The 16,812-nt window shown below is 38.4% G+C and overlaps 1 protein-coding gene and 1 pseudogene across 10 annotated transcripts in view; both read left to right on the forward strand.

Moving 5' to 3' along the window:
• Positions 1 to 16,812, forward strand: part of MARCHF8 (membrane associated ring-CH-type finger 8) — a 131,167-nt gene that overhangs the window by 60,662 nt on the left and 53,693 nt on the right. For 9 of the 10 annotated variants that reach the window (XM_064594966.1, XM_064594965.1, XM_064594969.1 and 6 more), the window contains one exon: positions 4,260 to 4,439. The exons of the other annotated variant lie outside the window; for it this stretch is intronic. In XM_064594966.1, coding sequence (XP_064451036.1) covers positions 4,338 to 4,439 — 102 coding nt within the window. In that variant the 5' untranslated portion in view covers positions 4,260 to 4,337. The remainder of the gene's footprint in view (positions 1 to 4,259; positions 4,440 to 16,812) is intronic. 10 annotated transcript variants of the gene reach the window in all.
• LOC123847302 (U2 spliceosomal RNA) lies at positions 9,976 to 10,134 on the forward strand (annotated as a pseudogene).

Here is a 16,812-nt window from a genome sequence, read left to right on the forward strand (position 1 = left end):
TTCTGCCAAATTTTTTCTTGTGATTGAGTTCCAGTTTTAGAGCATTGTGGTCTGAGAATATGCAGGGAGTAATCTCAGTCTTTTGGTATCAGTTGAGACCTGATTTGTGACCCAGTATGTGGTCTCTTCTGGAGAAAGTTCCATGTGCACTCGAGAAGAATGAGTATTCTGTTGTTTTAAGGTGGAATGTTCTGTAAATATCTATGAGGTCCATCTGGTCCAGTGTATCATTCAAAGCTCTTGTTTCCTTGTTGATTTTCTGCTTAGATGATCTGTCCATTGCTGAAAGTGGAGTCTTGAGGTCTCCTACAATTAACGTATTGTTATCAATATGACTCTTTATTTTGGTTAACAGTTGCCTTATGTAGATGGCTGCTCCCATGTTGGGGGCATAGATATTTACAATTGTTAGATATTCTTGTTGGATAGACCCTTTAAGAATGATATAGTGTCCTTCTGTGTCTCTAATTACAGACTTTAGTTTAAAATCTAATTTGTCTGATACAAGAATTGCTACCCCAGCTTTCTTTTGAGGTCCACTGGCGTGGAAGATGGATCTCCATCCCTTCACTTTCAGTCTGGATGTATCTTTATATTCAAAATGAGTCTCTTGTAGGCAGCATATGGATGGGTCCTGTCTTTTTATCCAGTCTGCAACACTGTGCCGTTTTATGGGAGCGTTTAGGCCATTCACGTTGAGAGTGATTATTGAAAGATATGAATTAATTGTCATCATGTTGCCTATGAAGACGTTGTTTTTATAGATTGTCCCTGTAAATTTCTGTTGTATATCATTCTTGGGGTCTTTCTCCTTTTATAGAAACCCCCTCAATATTTCTTGCAGGGCCGGCTTAGTGGTCACATATTCTTTCAGTTTCTGCCGGTTGTGGAAGCTCTGCCTATCTCCATCCATTCTAAATGACAGTCTTGCTGGATAAAGTATTCTTGGCTGCATGTTCTTCTCATTTAGTACCCTGAATATGTCTTGCCAGGCCTTTCTGGCTTGCCAGGTCTCTGTGGATAGGTCTGACGTTATTCTGATATTCCTCCCTCTGTACGTAAGGAATCTCTTCCCCCTAACTGCCCTTAAGATGGTTTCCTTGGTTCTAAGATTTGCAAGTTTTACTATTACATGCCGGGGTATTGGCCTGTTTTCCTTGATCTTGGGAGGGGTCCTTTCTGCCTCTAGGACTCGAATGTTTGTTTCATTCCCCAGATTAGGGAAGTTCTCAGCTACGATTTGCTCAAATACATCTTCTAGTCCTCTCTCTCCCTCCACCGGGATTCCAATTATTCTGACATTGGAACGCTTCATGGTGTCACTTATTTCTCTGATTCTATGTTCATGCCTTCTGAGTTGTTTTTCCCTGGCCTCCTCTTTTCCCTTTTTATCTATTATATTGTCTTCCAGGTCGCTTATTCACTCTTCTGCCTCAGTTACCCTAGCTGTTAGATTATCTAGATTGGATTGGATCGCATTGATAGCATTTTTAAGTTCTGCCAATTCAGCTTTCATTTCTGCCCTTAGAGACTCTGTGTTGCCATTAATTGATTTCTCCATTCTAGCCATTGTCTTCACAATTGGTAGCCTGAATTCCATCTCCGACATCTTGGTTGTATCTGCATCCATTTGTAAATCTGCAGCATAAGTCATAATCTCTGAGTCTTTTCTATTTTGGGGGCTCCTCCTCCTAGTCATTCTGTTGATGGGTGTTTGATGGAATGTATAGAGTCCAAATTATTGACCAGAACCCAAGCAAGATGCACCTGTTTTCTTGGGACCTTAGGGTTGCTGGCCTCTGGTTTTCCCAGCCTGTCTTCTGTGGGAGGGGCCTGCCACGATGTTACTCAGGCAACCCTGTTTGGGCGGAGTTGCCCTGCCCCCCTGTGGCGGGGGATGGGCTCAGCAGGAATCAGTTTTGGGGGCTTTTGTTCTCTGGCGCCTTTCCCTGGTGGCTTTCCGCATCTCTTCCGCGAGTCAGAGCAGAAGAGACTGTTTCCAACCCTCTGCCTCAGAGCAGAGAAATCACAGTCTGCTCACAGTCTGTGAGCTCTGCAGGCCACACCCTCTCGGTTTCTGTCTGTGCTGCTATAAACTGCAAAATTGCTATAAACTATAAAAGCGGCCTGGGTTGTGCGCCCCTCCATAGCGCTCCCAGTCTTGCCTCCAGGTCGGGGCACGTCTCTGTCCTTTGTGCTTCTAAAACCGCCAGCCGCTCCCAGTTCGCAGGCGCAACCCCGCCACTCCGGGTTTCCGTCCGGGGGCTGCAGTTTGCAAGCACGACCCCACCGCTCCGGGTTTCCATCCCCGGGGGCTGCCCTAAAGTCCTTTTCCCGCCGCTACCGGTCTGCGAGCCTGTGCCCCATCTGCAGCACACTAGGCTGTCACTCACCGGCCGTGTAGGATCCCCATGGCCAGCCACCCTCCCGCTGCCGTTTATCCTCTGATATCTGCCTGCAGAATCACGGCTCCCCGCTTTGTACCTCAAAACCAACCGCCTGCGATATTCTGTTTGTAGAGATCCAGATCTTCTTACATCTCAGGCTGGTTTCATGGATGCTCAGAGTGGTCTGGTAGATACCCAGCTCAATTCCGGGGCCAGTTGAAATAGGGTACCCTACTCCTCCACCGAAAAGCTAGAACACTAAACTTTTAAAAAGAATATTCTTTTCGTTCATTTTCTCATAGTGTTGATCCCTTCCAGTTTCTTATTCCTTCGTGTTGTTTGTTGATCAGAGAATCTGATGAAAGAAATTAATTCTGTGAGTTCTGTTGCTCATTGGTTTTGTTAGTAATACTGCCAGAGGAGGGGCCAGCCACACAAACACCTACTTTTAGTCCAGAGCAGAGTTTGGGGAGAGGTGGAATAGTTGGCTGCCCTTAAGATGTGACCTTAGGGTTGGGCAGAATAAATTGCTACTCATCAAACAAGACCTCAGAGTTGTTAGGCCCTGTTGTTTACACTCCCTGGCTATTGTCCCACCCTCCAACACATGGTTAGTAAGTGAAAAACCCCAAATTAGAGATTCAATCTTTGGTTTAATGCTTCCATCCTTTGTTAAAATTCAAATAGCATGAAACATTGCTACATTAAATGTTATGGATAATTTGGGTATATAATTGGTTTTGTATACAGAGTTTGATAAATTTCAGTGGGGACAGAGTGCGGGGATAGAAAACATACAATCCAGTTACCAGGGACTTTGGAGGAATGTAGGAGAAAACCAGAAAAAAGGCAGGTGGGCCTAGAGTCACTTATTTAGAAACTATTATTTTACCTAAGGGCAGCCTTCTTAGGATCCCAGGAATATCCATGATGACCCTCATCTTCCCCGGAAAGTTCCTTAGAACAGGGTTAGCACTACGGGCTTTGGGCCAAATCTAGCCTGCCACCTGTTTTTGTAAGTAAAGTTTTATTGGAACATAACCATTCTCATTCATTTACACACTTACTGTGGCTGCTTTCACACTACAACAGCAGATTTGAGTAATTTGGAAAAAAAAAATATGGCCCACAATGCCTTAAAATATTTATTCTCTGGCCCTTTATAGGAAAAGTTTGCCAACAACTGGTCTAGAGAGTCTAATTTTTTTTTTAAGATTTTATTTATTTATTTATTTGAGAGAGAGCGAGAAACAGCATGAGAGGGGATAGGGTCAGAGGGAGAAGCAGGCTCCCCGCTAAGCCGGGAGCCCAATGCGGGACTCGATCCCAGGACTCCAGGATCATGACCTGAGCCGAAGGCAGTCGCTTAACCAGCTGAGCCACCCAGGCACCCTGGTCTAGAGAGTCTAGACTTTCAGAAGGTTAAGCAGAGATCATAGATATTTTAGATTTATTTTAGACTTTTTAACCTTTAATCCTACCCTAATCCATTATGTGAATTCAAGGGCAGTGGTTTTAAAGAAAGATCACTACTTATATCAGAATGAGTGCTTTTTCAAGAAAAAAATTTAACTTCAGAAATATTCTTAAAATAAAGGATGGCACTGCTGTTTAAAACCTAATGGCCAATGGAAAATTAATATCTGATTATACATGTACCTGATGCACAGACTCTTTCAGGTGTTCCCATCTTATTACATGAGAAAAATGTCAAAATTGCCCCCATAAAATGTTTACCTTCTGTTTTTTTTTGAATACCGAGTATTTATGTCAGACATTGTAACTGCTTCGAATATAAATATAAAATGCTAATGTCACTGTTGGAAATTTGAAGTGTTTTAGCTCAGTTATGTCTTGTCTTCTCCCTCTCAGCTTGAGGTCCATGGCCCAAAATGACTCTACCACTGGAGACTCTCTTCAGTAAAGAAGACAACCAGACAGGAGGCTGGGATGAGCATGCCACTGCATCAGATCTCTGCCATTCCAACCCAGGATGCCACCTCTGCTAGAGTCTACAGAAGTAAGACCAAAGAAAAGGAGAGGGAAGAGCAGGTATTAGGAGAATACTTTTTTTTAGTTTCATTATTTTTGTTGTTTTCATTATATATGGTCTAGAATGGTAAGCTCTGATGATCAAGGTTTTCTCCAGTAATATACTAAAATGCATATGGTGTAAATAGTTGGGCTTAGAAGTTTTCTCTGTAGATTTCTAGGTTTTCAGATTTTGGTATCAACTTATTCTGCTATGGTAATACATGACTTATCTTCAGTTCCTAAAATGGTATGATTGTTTTTGATAAATCTCTGAGAAAAATTCTTTGAATTCTCAGAATATGATGCAAAGGAGAAATTAATTTGAACCAAGATTTTATAAATACCTCATACATACTATCATATGTATGATATGTTATGTATGATATCATATGTATCATAGTTAACAGTACAGAGCCTATCTCTGCCCTCATATGGCTCTTGATCTGGCCTGACAATTAAAATGCGTTAGAGTCTGATAACAAGGTCAGTGACGAAGGAATGCAGGACCACTGAATTCCAGCCCAAGGGGTCAGGAATGGCTTCCTGGAGAAAATGACATTTACATAGAGACCCTGAAGGGTCCCTGGAGTTAGCTAAAGAAAGGTAGAGTATCCCATTTGGGAGAAATATTATATGCTGAAAGCCCAAAGGCTAAAGCAGGGTGAGTTTGGAGAGATTAAAATAGAATAACTGGAACATAAAGGGTAGTGGCAAGATGGGAGGTTGGAAAAGTTACAGGAGTTACCATAAGGAATTTGGGTTTATCTTTGCAGAAGAATGAATGATCAAGTTTGTGTTGTTAAAACTTTTCACTCAGAGTGCTGTTTGGAGAGTGAATTGAATGAGTGTTAGAGAGACTAGTTAGAGGATTATTTAATAGCCTATTTAGGCCAAGTTTGGCAAACTTTATCTGTAAAGAGACAGATAATATATGTTTTAGACTTGGTGGGCCAGTCACATCTCCTCAATTCTGCCATTGTAGCATGAAAATAGCCAAAGACAATATATAAATGAATGGTCTTGCCAATAAAACTTTACTTGCAAAAACAGGTGACAGGCCAGATTTGGCCTGTAGGCTGTAGTTTGCCAATTCCTGGCCTAAGGAAAAGGTGATGGTGACTTTGTCTAGGATAAGGTAGTGGGGATAGAGAGATAATTAGTTTATTAATCCACCGAGCTTGATAATTGGATGGGGGTGAGATAGGGAGGAATCAAGGATGACTCCTATTTTCTCCTTGCCTTTACCATGTGCTGTGTAGACATGTGCTCATTAGTTCTCACAGCCTTCTTATTTTGTAGTAAATCTTTGCCGAAGACTCTGAAGAATCCCTGTTAAATCAAAAAGTAATGTCTTGTTTGAAGTTGAGTCATCATAGTTGATGGGACACCACTCTTTGCCTTATTACATAAATAATGAAAAAAAAAACCCCGAATCTATCACATCATAGCTCTTGAAGTACATGGACTATGGAAAATGCAACGGTACCGTATAACTTAAAAGAGGTCTCTATATTCTTAGTTTGTCTTTTCCTTTTTTCAGTTGTTTGTGTCATCAGTCTGCACCCTTTCTGTTTTGCTGAGCTCTTAGGAGGAGTGTGGTCAGCATTGGTTGAAAGGCTGACCAGGGCTGGTGCTGGTGTAGATGTGTTTTGGCTATATCATTTTCAGTATTTCAGTTTTTCCTCAATTTGCTGGAGATGGGAGAATGCCCCATCTTTTCCATATTCTTTCAGTTTTCATTTAAGTTAATAGTCTTCATTTAAGATTCATTTAAATTAATGGTCTTTTCTTATAACCCTTTAGTCCAAATGGCTTTTTTTTGTTAAAGATTTTATTTATTTATTTGACAGAGAGAGAGGGAGAGAGCACGCAAGCAGGGGGAACAGCAGAGGGAGAGGGAGAAGCAGGCTTCCTGCCAAACAGGGAGCCCGATGTGGGGCTTGATCCCAGGACCCCGGGATCATGACCTGAGCCGAAGGCAGACGCTTAACCGACTGAGCCACCCAGGCGCCCCTAGTCCAAATGGATTTTTAAATACTGCTACATAGAACATTTTTTAGTCTAGGGTGCTTGCCTATACCAAATAGAGGTTGCTCGGTGCAGTGTCAAATTTGGACACCAGATGGCAGGAATTTCTTGATATGGAAGCTATCACTTGTTTGGAATAAAGGAAGAAGTCCAACATTTTAGGCCAGGAAGAGAGATTCTTTTGTATATAAAACCCTATTGCAGGTTTGTTGTAGTGGATATTCAGTAAATACTTACTGAATTGATCTATTCGATAGGGATTTTAAGGTTTAAATAAGTAGCATTAATGACTGTATTCATGGAATTGGGATTTTAATCGGTATTGGGAAAAGGCACCATTCTGTCCCACTTTAGCGTGGGGAATAGTTTGGATGCCTGATGGCAGTGTGACAGTTCTGGGAATCAGGGTGCCAAGGTGAGGCTGCAGGTGGGGGAGTTACAGCCAGGACAGGAGCTTGCAGGGCCCTGTAACCGTTTGGCAGCAGATGGCGCGGTGCTGAAAATGACTTCTGTGGCTGTCTCGGTTCTGAAATGTGGCATCAGAATTGATTTGGAAGGCACATTTTTGTCCATTGGAGTCTGTTTGCCTTTATCCAGTTTCCCTGGCACAGTGAGTTCAAAACAGGATTCTTTGGTATGATTTCTGATCTCCTATGTTTGGGAGAGGAGGCAGGAGGGAAAGAGAAGCCGGGCAGATAGAGGCACTCCTTCCTTCCTGCTCATCCACCCACCTTTTTCAGAACTGCAAAGGTTGAGCTTTATCTCAGTCTCTGGGATAGCATGAGACAGTTCATTCCATCAGTAACAATTTTATTCCTTCTGAATCTTGTGAGAAGAGTGGGGCCTTGCAGTTTACCCAGAATCAAATAATCTAACCCTTAACGTCGACAGTTTTACCTATGTTTATCAGATGCGTGATTCTGTAGCATCCACTGCAGGAGCCCATAAGTCTACAGTTCTAAGAAGAGTTAATGACTTTTACAGAGTATAAGTCAATACAGTTGATGAATGAATGAATGAATTTAGTTTTAATGGTATGGGGACCACTGTGGAATTACGAAGAATGTTTTATAATAAAAGGATTTCTGTTGCTGTTGCTTATGAACTGGGTAGATGTTTCTTGAGGATTTTTTTTTTTTCTTAGTGTTTTGTAAGTATCAATCCATTGCCTTCCAGACTCTGGTCTGCATTTAGAAATCTGATATGGAGGTTGTTTGCATTTGGGAGAATATTTTTTTCTTATAGTTTAGAGAGTTATTGATTAATTTCTTATTCAGACTTAAACTGTCTTGTGGTTCGATAGGTCCTGTTACATTTTTCAAGATTATTTTTTGTTATGTTTTCTTTCTTTTTTTTTAGATTTTATTTATTTGACAGAGAGAGACACAGTGAGAGAGGGAACACAAGCAGGGGGAGTGGGAGAGGGAGAAGCAGGCTTCCCGCTGAGCAGGGAGCCCGATGCGGGGCTCGATCCCAGGACCCTGGGATCATGACCTGAGCCGAAGGCAGACACTTAACGACTGAGCCACCCAGGCGCCCCTTATTTCATTTTTAAACAGCTTTATTAAAGTATAATTGACATATAATAAACAATACATATTTAAAGTGTATAGTTTCTTCTCAAGCAAGATTGTGAACATATCCATCACTCACAAAAGTTTCCTCATGCCCCTTCCTCAAACAATCATTGATCTGCTTTCTTTCACTGTAGATTAGTTTGCATTTTCTAGGGTTTTATATAGATGGAATTATATGTTATGTACTTTTTTTTTTTAAAGATTTTATTTATTTATTTGAGAGAGAACGAGGGAGAGAGAGCACATGAGAAGAGGGAGGGTTAAAGGGAGAAGCAAACTCCCTGTAGAGCAGGGAGCCCAATGTAGGACTCGATCCAGGGACTCCAGGATCATGACCTGAGCTGAAGGCAGTCGCTTAACCAACTGAGCCACCCAGGCGCCCCTGTTATGTACTTTTTTAAATCTAGCTTTTTTTCAAAGATTAATTCTTTTGAGATTCATCCAAGTTGTGTGTATCAATAGTTATGTCCTTTTTTATTTAAAAATTTAAAAATTAAATTTAATTAATATATAGTGTGTTATTAGTTTCAGAGGTAATTTAGTGATTCATCAGTTGCATATAGCATCCAGTGCTCATTACATCACATGCCCTCCTTAATGCCCATCACCCAGTTACCCCATCCCCTCACCCACCTCCCCTCTAGCAACCCTCAGTTTGTTTCCTATAGTTAGAGTCTCTTATGGTTTGTCTCCTTCTCTGTTTCATCCTATTTTTCCTTCCCTTCCCCTATGTTCATCTGTTTTGTTTCTTAAATTCCACATCTGAGTGAGATCATATGATACTTGTCTTTCTCTGACTGACTTATTTCACTTAGTATATATCCTCTTAGTTCCATCCATGTCATTGCAAATGGCAAGATTTCATTTTTTTTGATGGTTGAAAGAATATTCCAGTGTGTGTGTGTGTGTGTGTGTGTGTGTATCAAGTTGTATCCTTTTCTTGCTGAGTAGTATTCATTGTATGAATTTATCACAATTCCTTTATTCATTCTCCTGTTGATGGACATTTGGATTGTTTCCAGTTTTTGGTTATTATGAATAAGGCTGCTCCTAACATTCATATAAGCCCTTGTATGGACATATATTTCCTTTCCCTTGGGTAAATACCTAGTAGTAGAAACATATGGTAGATGTATGTTTAACTTTTTAAGACACCGCCAAACTGTTTTCCAAAATGATTGTACCATTTGACATTCCTACCAGAAGGAGGGGAGTTCCAATTCTTCTACATCTCTGCCAACACTTGATATGGTCTGTCTTTTTAATTTTAGCATCTAAATAGGTGTATACTAGCATCTCATTGTGGTTTTAATTTGCATTTCCCTCACGAGTAATGATATTGAGCATCTTTTCATGTGCTTATTTACCATCCTTGTCTTTTTTGTTGAAAAGCCTCTTTAAATCTTTTGTCCACTTAAAAAATTGGTGGCCTTTTTTCTTACTGTCAAATTTTGAGCATTCTGTATGTATTCTAGGTACAAGTCCTTTATCAGATATATGCTTTACAAATGTTTTCTCCCAATGTCTGGATTGTCTTTTAATGTTTCTGCCAGTGTCTTTTGAAGACTAAAGTTTGGTTTTAACTTTTTAAATTTTGGTGAAGTCAGGTTTATCCTTTTTGTCCTTGTATTTATTGTATTTTTGGTCTTCTATTAAGAAAGCTTCACTTTAACCCAAAGGCGCAAATAGTATCTTGGAACTTTTATAATTTTGGTTTTACACATATGTCTGTGATCTATTTTGAATTAATTTTTGTATATTGTATGAAGTATATATCCAATACAATTTATTTTTTTTTTTTTGTATATCCAGTTGTTCTAGTAACATTTGTTGAGTAGATTGGACTGTCTTTTCTCCATCGCATTACCTTACATCAGTTGCCCAAATATGTATGTGCTTATTTCTTTACTCTTTTCTGTTTAAGTGATCTATTTACTATCTTTACATGAATAGCCCCTCGGCCTTTTGGCTAAGATCAAGTGTAATACCACACTGTCATAAACACTCCAGTTTAATAATAAGTCTTGAAAATCAGATAGTGTTCTTTTTCAAACGTGTTTTGCCTATCTTAGTTTTTTTGCACTTCCATATGAATTTAAGAATCAGATTGTCAGTTTCTACACAAAAGTCTGCTGGGATTTTTATTGGGATTATTGAATTTGTAGTTCAATTTGAGGGAGAACTGACATTTAACAGTACTGAGTCTTGACCCATGAATAAGGTATGTCTCCTCTTTAAGTCTTTTCTAATATCTCTCAGCAATGTTTTGTAGATTTCAGTGTTTAGATCAGTCTTAAACACCTTTTGTCAGATTTATCCCTATTTACTTTGTATTTTTGTTGCCATTGTAAATGATACTATTTTTAAAAATTTTTATTTTCTATTGCTCATTGCTAGTACGTAGAAATAAAATTGATGTTTGTGTATTGATCTTATATCTTGTATCTTGTTTGCAGTTTTGGCAAACTCACTTATGAGTTCTAGTAGCTTTGAGTCTATTAAATTTTCTACATAGGCAATTGTGTCATCTATGAATAGTGTTTTACGCTGCCTCTTTTTATATGGATGCCTCTCTCCTTTTTTGTCCTAGTGAATGTCTCTAGTCTTTGTGTTGTTCCTGATCTTAGGGTGAAATCATTTATTCTTTCAACATTAAGTATGATGTTAGCTGTATGTTTTTTGTAGATACCCTGTATCAAGTTGAAGTTCCCTTCCATTTCTAGTTTGCTAGGAGTTTTGGTCAGGAATGGATCATGGGTTTTGTCAAATGCTTTTTTTCTGTGTCTTACCGAAGATAAAGCTGTATTCTAGTTAAAGCAGTAAGGGCAGGTTTTATTCAGTAATAACTATTGCAGTGGGGAGGAGAGTCCAGTGTGAACTGAATTCAGCTTCTTTTTGTGTGGAGATGTCTAGGATATTTTAAAAGGAGAATAAGGGAGGAGAGAGGAGGAACAAATGGGAAATGAGTGGGGGCTTGAGCAGAGTTGGGGATGTTGAAATTTACAAAAAGTTGGAAAGGAGTTGATCAGTGTGATTAAACCATCTGGGTTTGCTACCTGGTGCTTACTCAAGTTAGGCTTGTACTCTCCTACAGAGATTGGGATATAGGGGCTCTATCTTTAGGTGTTGGCTGGAATAAACAGTAAATGCTTTTGGCAACCTTGAGTTTTTCCAGGCAGGAACTTAAGAGGGTTGTAATCATCATTCTAGGGACACAGCCATGAGAAGTTAGAAACTATGCTAGTGTTTGTTCAAGTCTCTTAGTGCACGGGTTTGGATGGAGTCATACGTACCAAAAAGTTCTTGCAGTTCTGTCTGAGATGATCATATGTTTTTTATTTTTTTATTTTGTATATTCGTCAAGGATGTTCAGAGAGACAGAACCAGTAAGATATCTTTATCTATAGATATATAGATATAGATAAGAGGTTTATTATAGGAATTGGCTTACATGATTATGGAGGCTGAGAAATCCTACTACCTGCTATCTGTAAACTGGAGAACCAGGAAGTTTGATGGTGTCATTTAGTCCAAATCCAAAGGTCTCAGAACCAGGGAAGCAAATGTTACTGAGTCAGTTTGATTCCAAAGTCTGGAGTCTGAAGGCCTGAGAACCAGGTGTGCTGATATCCAAGGATGGATGTGCTAGCTCAAGCAACAGAATACATCCACCCTTCCTCTGCCTTTTTGTTTTATTTAGGCCCTCAGTGGATTTGGATAATGCCCACCTGCTTTGGGGGGCATGCAAATGCTAATATCTTCTGGAACTGCTCTTACAGATGCACCCAGAAATAATGTTTTACCAGCTATCTGGGCATCCCTTAGCCCAGTCAAGCTGACACATAAAAATAACCATCACAGTTTGTTAATATGGCAAAGTACACTGGTTGGTGTGTTTTTTGTTTTTTTTTTTTTTTGAATGTTAAACCAACCCTACGTTTCTAGTATAAACTACACTTGATTATACTGTATTAACTTTTTTATATATATCTAATTTGATTGTAATTGCTAAAATTCTTGTCTAGAATTTTTATATCTGTGTTCAAAAGGGATGTCGGTCTGTAGTTTTCTTTGATTGTAATGTTTTTGATTTTGTCATAAGGACAATGATGAGGGAATTGTTTCCTCCTCTTGAATACTTTAGAAGAGTTTAAATAGAATTGGTATTACTATTTCTAACTTAAGGTTTGGTAGAATTAACCAGTGAAGCCATCTGGGTCTGGAAATTTTTTTTTTTAAAGATTTATTTATTTATTTTGGAGAGAGCGCATGTGTGTAAGGGGCAGGGAGGGGCGGAGGGAGAGGGAGAGAACCTCAAGCAGATTGCTCCCTGAGTGCCGAACCCAGTATGGGGCTCAATCTCACGACCCTGAGATCATGACCTGAGCTGAAACCAAGAGTCAGACATTCAACTGACTGAGCCACCCAGGGGCCCATGGAGATTTTTTGTGAGCAAGTTTTAAACTAAAGTCTCAATATTTTTAATATAAGGTTCTTTAGGTTATCTGTTTCTTTTCTAATGTACTTTGATAATTTGTGTCTTTTATGGAATTGGTCAGTTTCATTGTTGAATTTATTGACATAAAATTGTTTATAATGTTCCCTTATTGTCTTAGTCCATTCTGGGGTGTTATAACAAAATACCTCAGACTTGATGGTTTGTAAACAATAGAAATTCATTTCTCATAGTTCTGTAGTCCCAGGTCAAGGTGCCAGCATGCTCCAGGGTGAGGGCCTTCTTCTGGGTTGCAGACATCTCATTATAGCCTCATGTGGCAGAAGAGGTGAGGGATATCTCTGAGGACTCTTTTTAATTTTTTTTAATATTTTATTTATTTATTTGAGAGAGAGAGAGACAGAGCACAAGCAGGGCAGAGGGAGGAGGGAGAAGCAGACTCCCTGCTGAACAGAGAGCCTGATGTGGGACTTGATCTCAGGACCCTGGGATCATGGCCTGGGCCAAAGGCAGACCCTTAACCGGTTGAGCCACCCAGGCGCCCCTCTCTGAGGCCTCTTTAAGGACATTATTCCATTCATGAGAGCTCCTTGCTCTTCACCTAATCACATGCAAAGTCCCTACCTCTTAATATAATCACATGGGCATTAGGATTTCAACATATAAATATGAATTTTGGAAGAGACACAAACATACAGCTTATGTCACTGATTATCCTTTTTTCTTGATCATTTGGTCACAGGTTTATCAATTTAATTGATTTCAAAGAATTCTTTCAGTTTAATAGATTTTCTGTGTTACTTGTTTTCTGTTTTTTCTGTTTTTGTTTTTGTTTTGATATTCTTCATTTCCTTTCCTCTGTTTCCTTTGAGTTTAATTGGCTCTTCTTTTTCTAGCTTCTTAAGGTAGAAGCCAAGGTTATTTATTTGAGACCTTTCTTATTTTTTTTTGAGACCTTTCTTATTTTCTAATGTGGATATTTAGAGATTATAAATTTCCCCATTTCTGCTTTTGTGGCATCTGGCATATTTTACTTTTGAGTTTCATTTTGTTCAGTTCAAAATACTTTCCAATTTCCCTTTGATTTCTTCTTTTATCCATGGGTGTTTTTAAGTATGTTATTTAATTTTCAAAATTTCGGGACTTTCCAGAGATCTTGCTCTTATTTATTTCTAATTTGATTCCATTTTGGTCTGTAAACATATTTTGAATAAGTTAAATCCTTTAAAATTTATCGAGGCTTGTTTAATGGCACAGAACATGGTCTCTTTTCGTAAATGTGCGTTGTACACTTTAGAATAATGTGTATTTCTCTATTGTTGGATGGTGTGTTCTATGAGTGTCAGTCAGGTCAAGTTGATTGATAGTGTTTTCCAAGTCTACCATATCCTTGAATCTAGTTGTTCTTTCAGTTGAAAGAGTGGTAGTGAAATTGCTGACTATAATTCTGGATTTGTTTTATTTTTCCCAGTTTTGCTACATGTATTTGATGCTCTATTATTAGGTGCATAAACATTTAGGATTGTTTGGTCTTCTTGACAAAATAACCCCTTATTATTATGAAATGATTATCTTTATCATGGTGATAATATTTTTTTCTCTGAAATCTGCTTTGTTAATAATATAGGCACTGCAACTTTCTTTTGGTAAGTGTTAACATAGCATCAACTTTTCTTTCTACTTTTAACTCATTTGTGTCTTTATATTTAAGGTGCTCTTTATATAAGCAGTATGTGGTTGGGTCTTTTTTATCTAGTCTGACAATTTCTGCTCTTTATTTAGATGTTTGGACTATTTATATCTAAAGACATTATTGAAACAGTTGGGTTAAGTCTTCCTGTTTGTTTTCTGTTTGTCTCATCTGCCTTTGTTCCCCTTCTCATCTCTTTTGGCCTTTTTAAATTCTTTGTTGGCTTATAAGCTATAACTCTTTATTTTAATGGCTTTTTAATTTAAAAATTTTTCAGGGTTTATAATAGTACACATTTTTAACTTATCACAGTCTACCTTCAAGTGATATTATATTACTTCAGGTATACTGTATAAACCTAACAATAGTATACTTTCATTTCTCTCCTCCTGGCTTTTATGGTATTATTGTCATACATCTTTCATTAAATCCCAGAATTATAAATCCCAGAATTATAGTATTTTAAAACATTTTTAAAGAGATTAATATAATAAGAAAAATATCTCTTGGACTGTTCTCCTGAGATGAGCTGACAAAGTTGCTATTGCCACTGCTGGTGAAAAAAAATCATTATCTTTACCATAGTTGGAAAAGCTGCCACATTGCTACAGACTTTGCTGAAGTAGGAAGAAGCTGCTGGCTCTAGAACCACCCACTTTTGCCATGATCTGGATGGGCAAAGTGGATGCTCTGCCCTCTTTTTTTCTCCCCCATGTATCATCTCCAAATCAAAACTTTGAGTGTGACTGCATTGAGTAAACACAACCTAATTATGCCTGGAACCCGTATTACAAGATTGTTCAGAAAATATAAATTTTCTGCTTTATACTCCTTTAAAATGAAATTGATGTGGATACTGAATGAACTGGCGCACATTATGGTATTTCTTGAAAAGGATAAACAAAAAGGTAATTCAGTGAATAGCTTATGTTGAAACAGTAAGTAAGTTCCATGGGAAAAGAACGTACTATTTTCTTTTATATATTTATAAACAGTTCTTTTGCTGACCCCATTGGCTTCACCATCTTGCTTCTGATTTTGCCATGAAGCATCAGGATGATGATTGTGTTTTTTTATGCTTCGCCACATACATTTATAAACACTTGAGTCTTAATGAGATAATATGTTACTGGAAAGACAGTTTATATGTTCTGTAGTTTCAGTGAGTTAAGCACATAGCTATTCCATTCGCTTTTAAACATAAGTTTATACGCACTTATAGGATGATGATTATCTAACCACATTTATATTTGTATAAAAATATATGAATGCTGGCAGCTAATACTGTACTCATCTTTACCTGACATCTTCTGAAAAGATGGCCTCTCAAGTGATAACAGTATTTTGAGGCATAATCGCTATACTTTTACTTCTTAATTATTCTCTCTTTCTTTTTTTTTAAAGATTTTATTTATTTATTTGACAAGGAGAGAGAGACCGCGAGAGAGGGAACACAAGCAGGGGGAGTGGGAGAGGGAGAAGCCCGCTTCCCGCGGAGCAGGGAGCCCGATGTGGGGCTCCATCCCAGGACCCTAGGGTCATGACCTGAGCCTAAGGCAGACGCTTAACAACTGAGCCACCCAGGCGCCCCTCTTTTTTCTATTTGATAAATCATTGCCTTTTTAAATCATAAAATCTGTGTTTTAACATCCTAGAATCTAGCCCAACTCCCAGTTTAGTGCTTGAACCTGTTTTGTATCATTGTGGCTGGCTTGTTCTTGGGCCACCATTAGGGCATCTCTCATGGCACTGACCCACTACTTCCAAAGGCAGTTCTTTTCTTTTTTGGGTGACCAGAATTTTGAGATCCAGTATAAGAACAAACTCTCTGTAGCTTTCTTTTATTGGCAGTCTTACTTTTTTCTTCCAGGGACCATCAGTCTTATTATGCAACATAAAAATCCATTGTTTCATGTATTACAAAATTGAATCTCTCAACATTCTGATTGTCTCTTTTGGACCATTCCTGGTTTCTTCATATAAGTGTGTTGAAATGAAGAGATGAATATACATCTTTAAAATATACCTGTCCCAAATTGCTGTCTCTGGTTGTCACCCTCTGTGAGATCATTTGTATGACCTCTTGAATCATCTACCTACTTTACCTGCAAAAGCCCAAGAGATTAATATTCTCATACCTAGAAACGAGAATTTCTTTTGTCATCTGTTTACCTTTCCTTCGTCCCTGGAGTGGTTTTTAAAAGTCTCCTTCCTAGCATGTTTTTCCTGCCTGGTAATCAAATCTATCACTGTAACTCCTAGTTTGCTCAAGAACTCACAGAAAGTTGTAGCACGTTCACTGTTTAAGAAACAAATTCTGACTAATTCTTTTCTAAATGGTTGTTTTCTGCCTTGTAAGGCTTGTTTTCTTTAAGAATGAAGAAATAAACTTAGATGTTTTTCTAGAAATAAAAAGCAGGCTGTTATCAAACATTAAGTACAAATTGATCAGTTTGAACTGTTACATTTTCTTTTGCATATATAGATTTTGAAACTTGAATGCAGATAAAATTACATACAACTTCGAGGTCCTGCCATTTTAAATATTCTTAGTCAAAAGCCAACAGTATTGATTTTAGCTATTTTATATATTAACAGCTTACTTTTCCCAGCCAATTCTCACATAAGTCTTGGACTGGT

The sequence above is a fragment of the Mirounga angustirostris genome, unplaced genomic scaffold (genome assembly GCF_029215605.1).
Source record: "Mirounga angustirostris isolate CCGP_5_RB_7025 unplaced genomic scaffold, mMirAng1.0.hap1 SCAF_6, whole genome shotgun sequence".
NCBI classification, from domain to species: Eukaryota; Metazoa; Chordata; class Mammalia; order Carnivora; family Phocidae; genus Mirounga; species Mirounga angustirostris.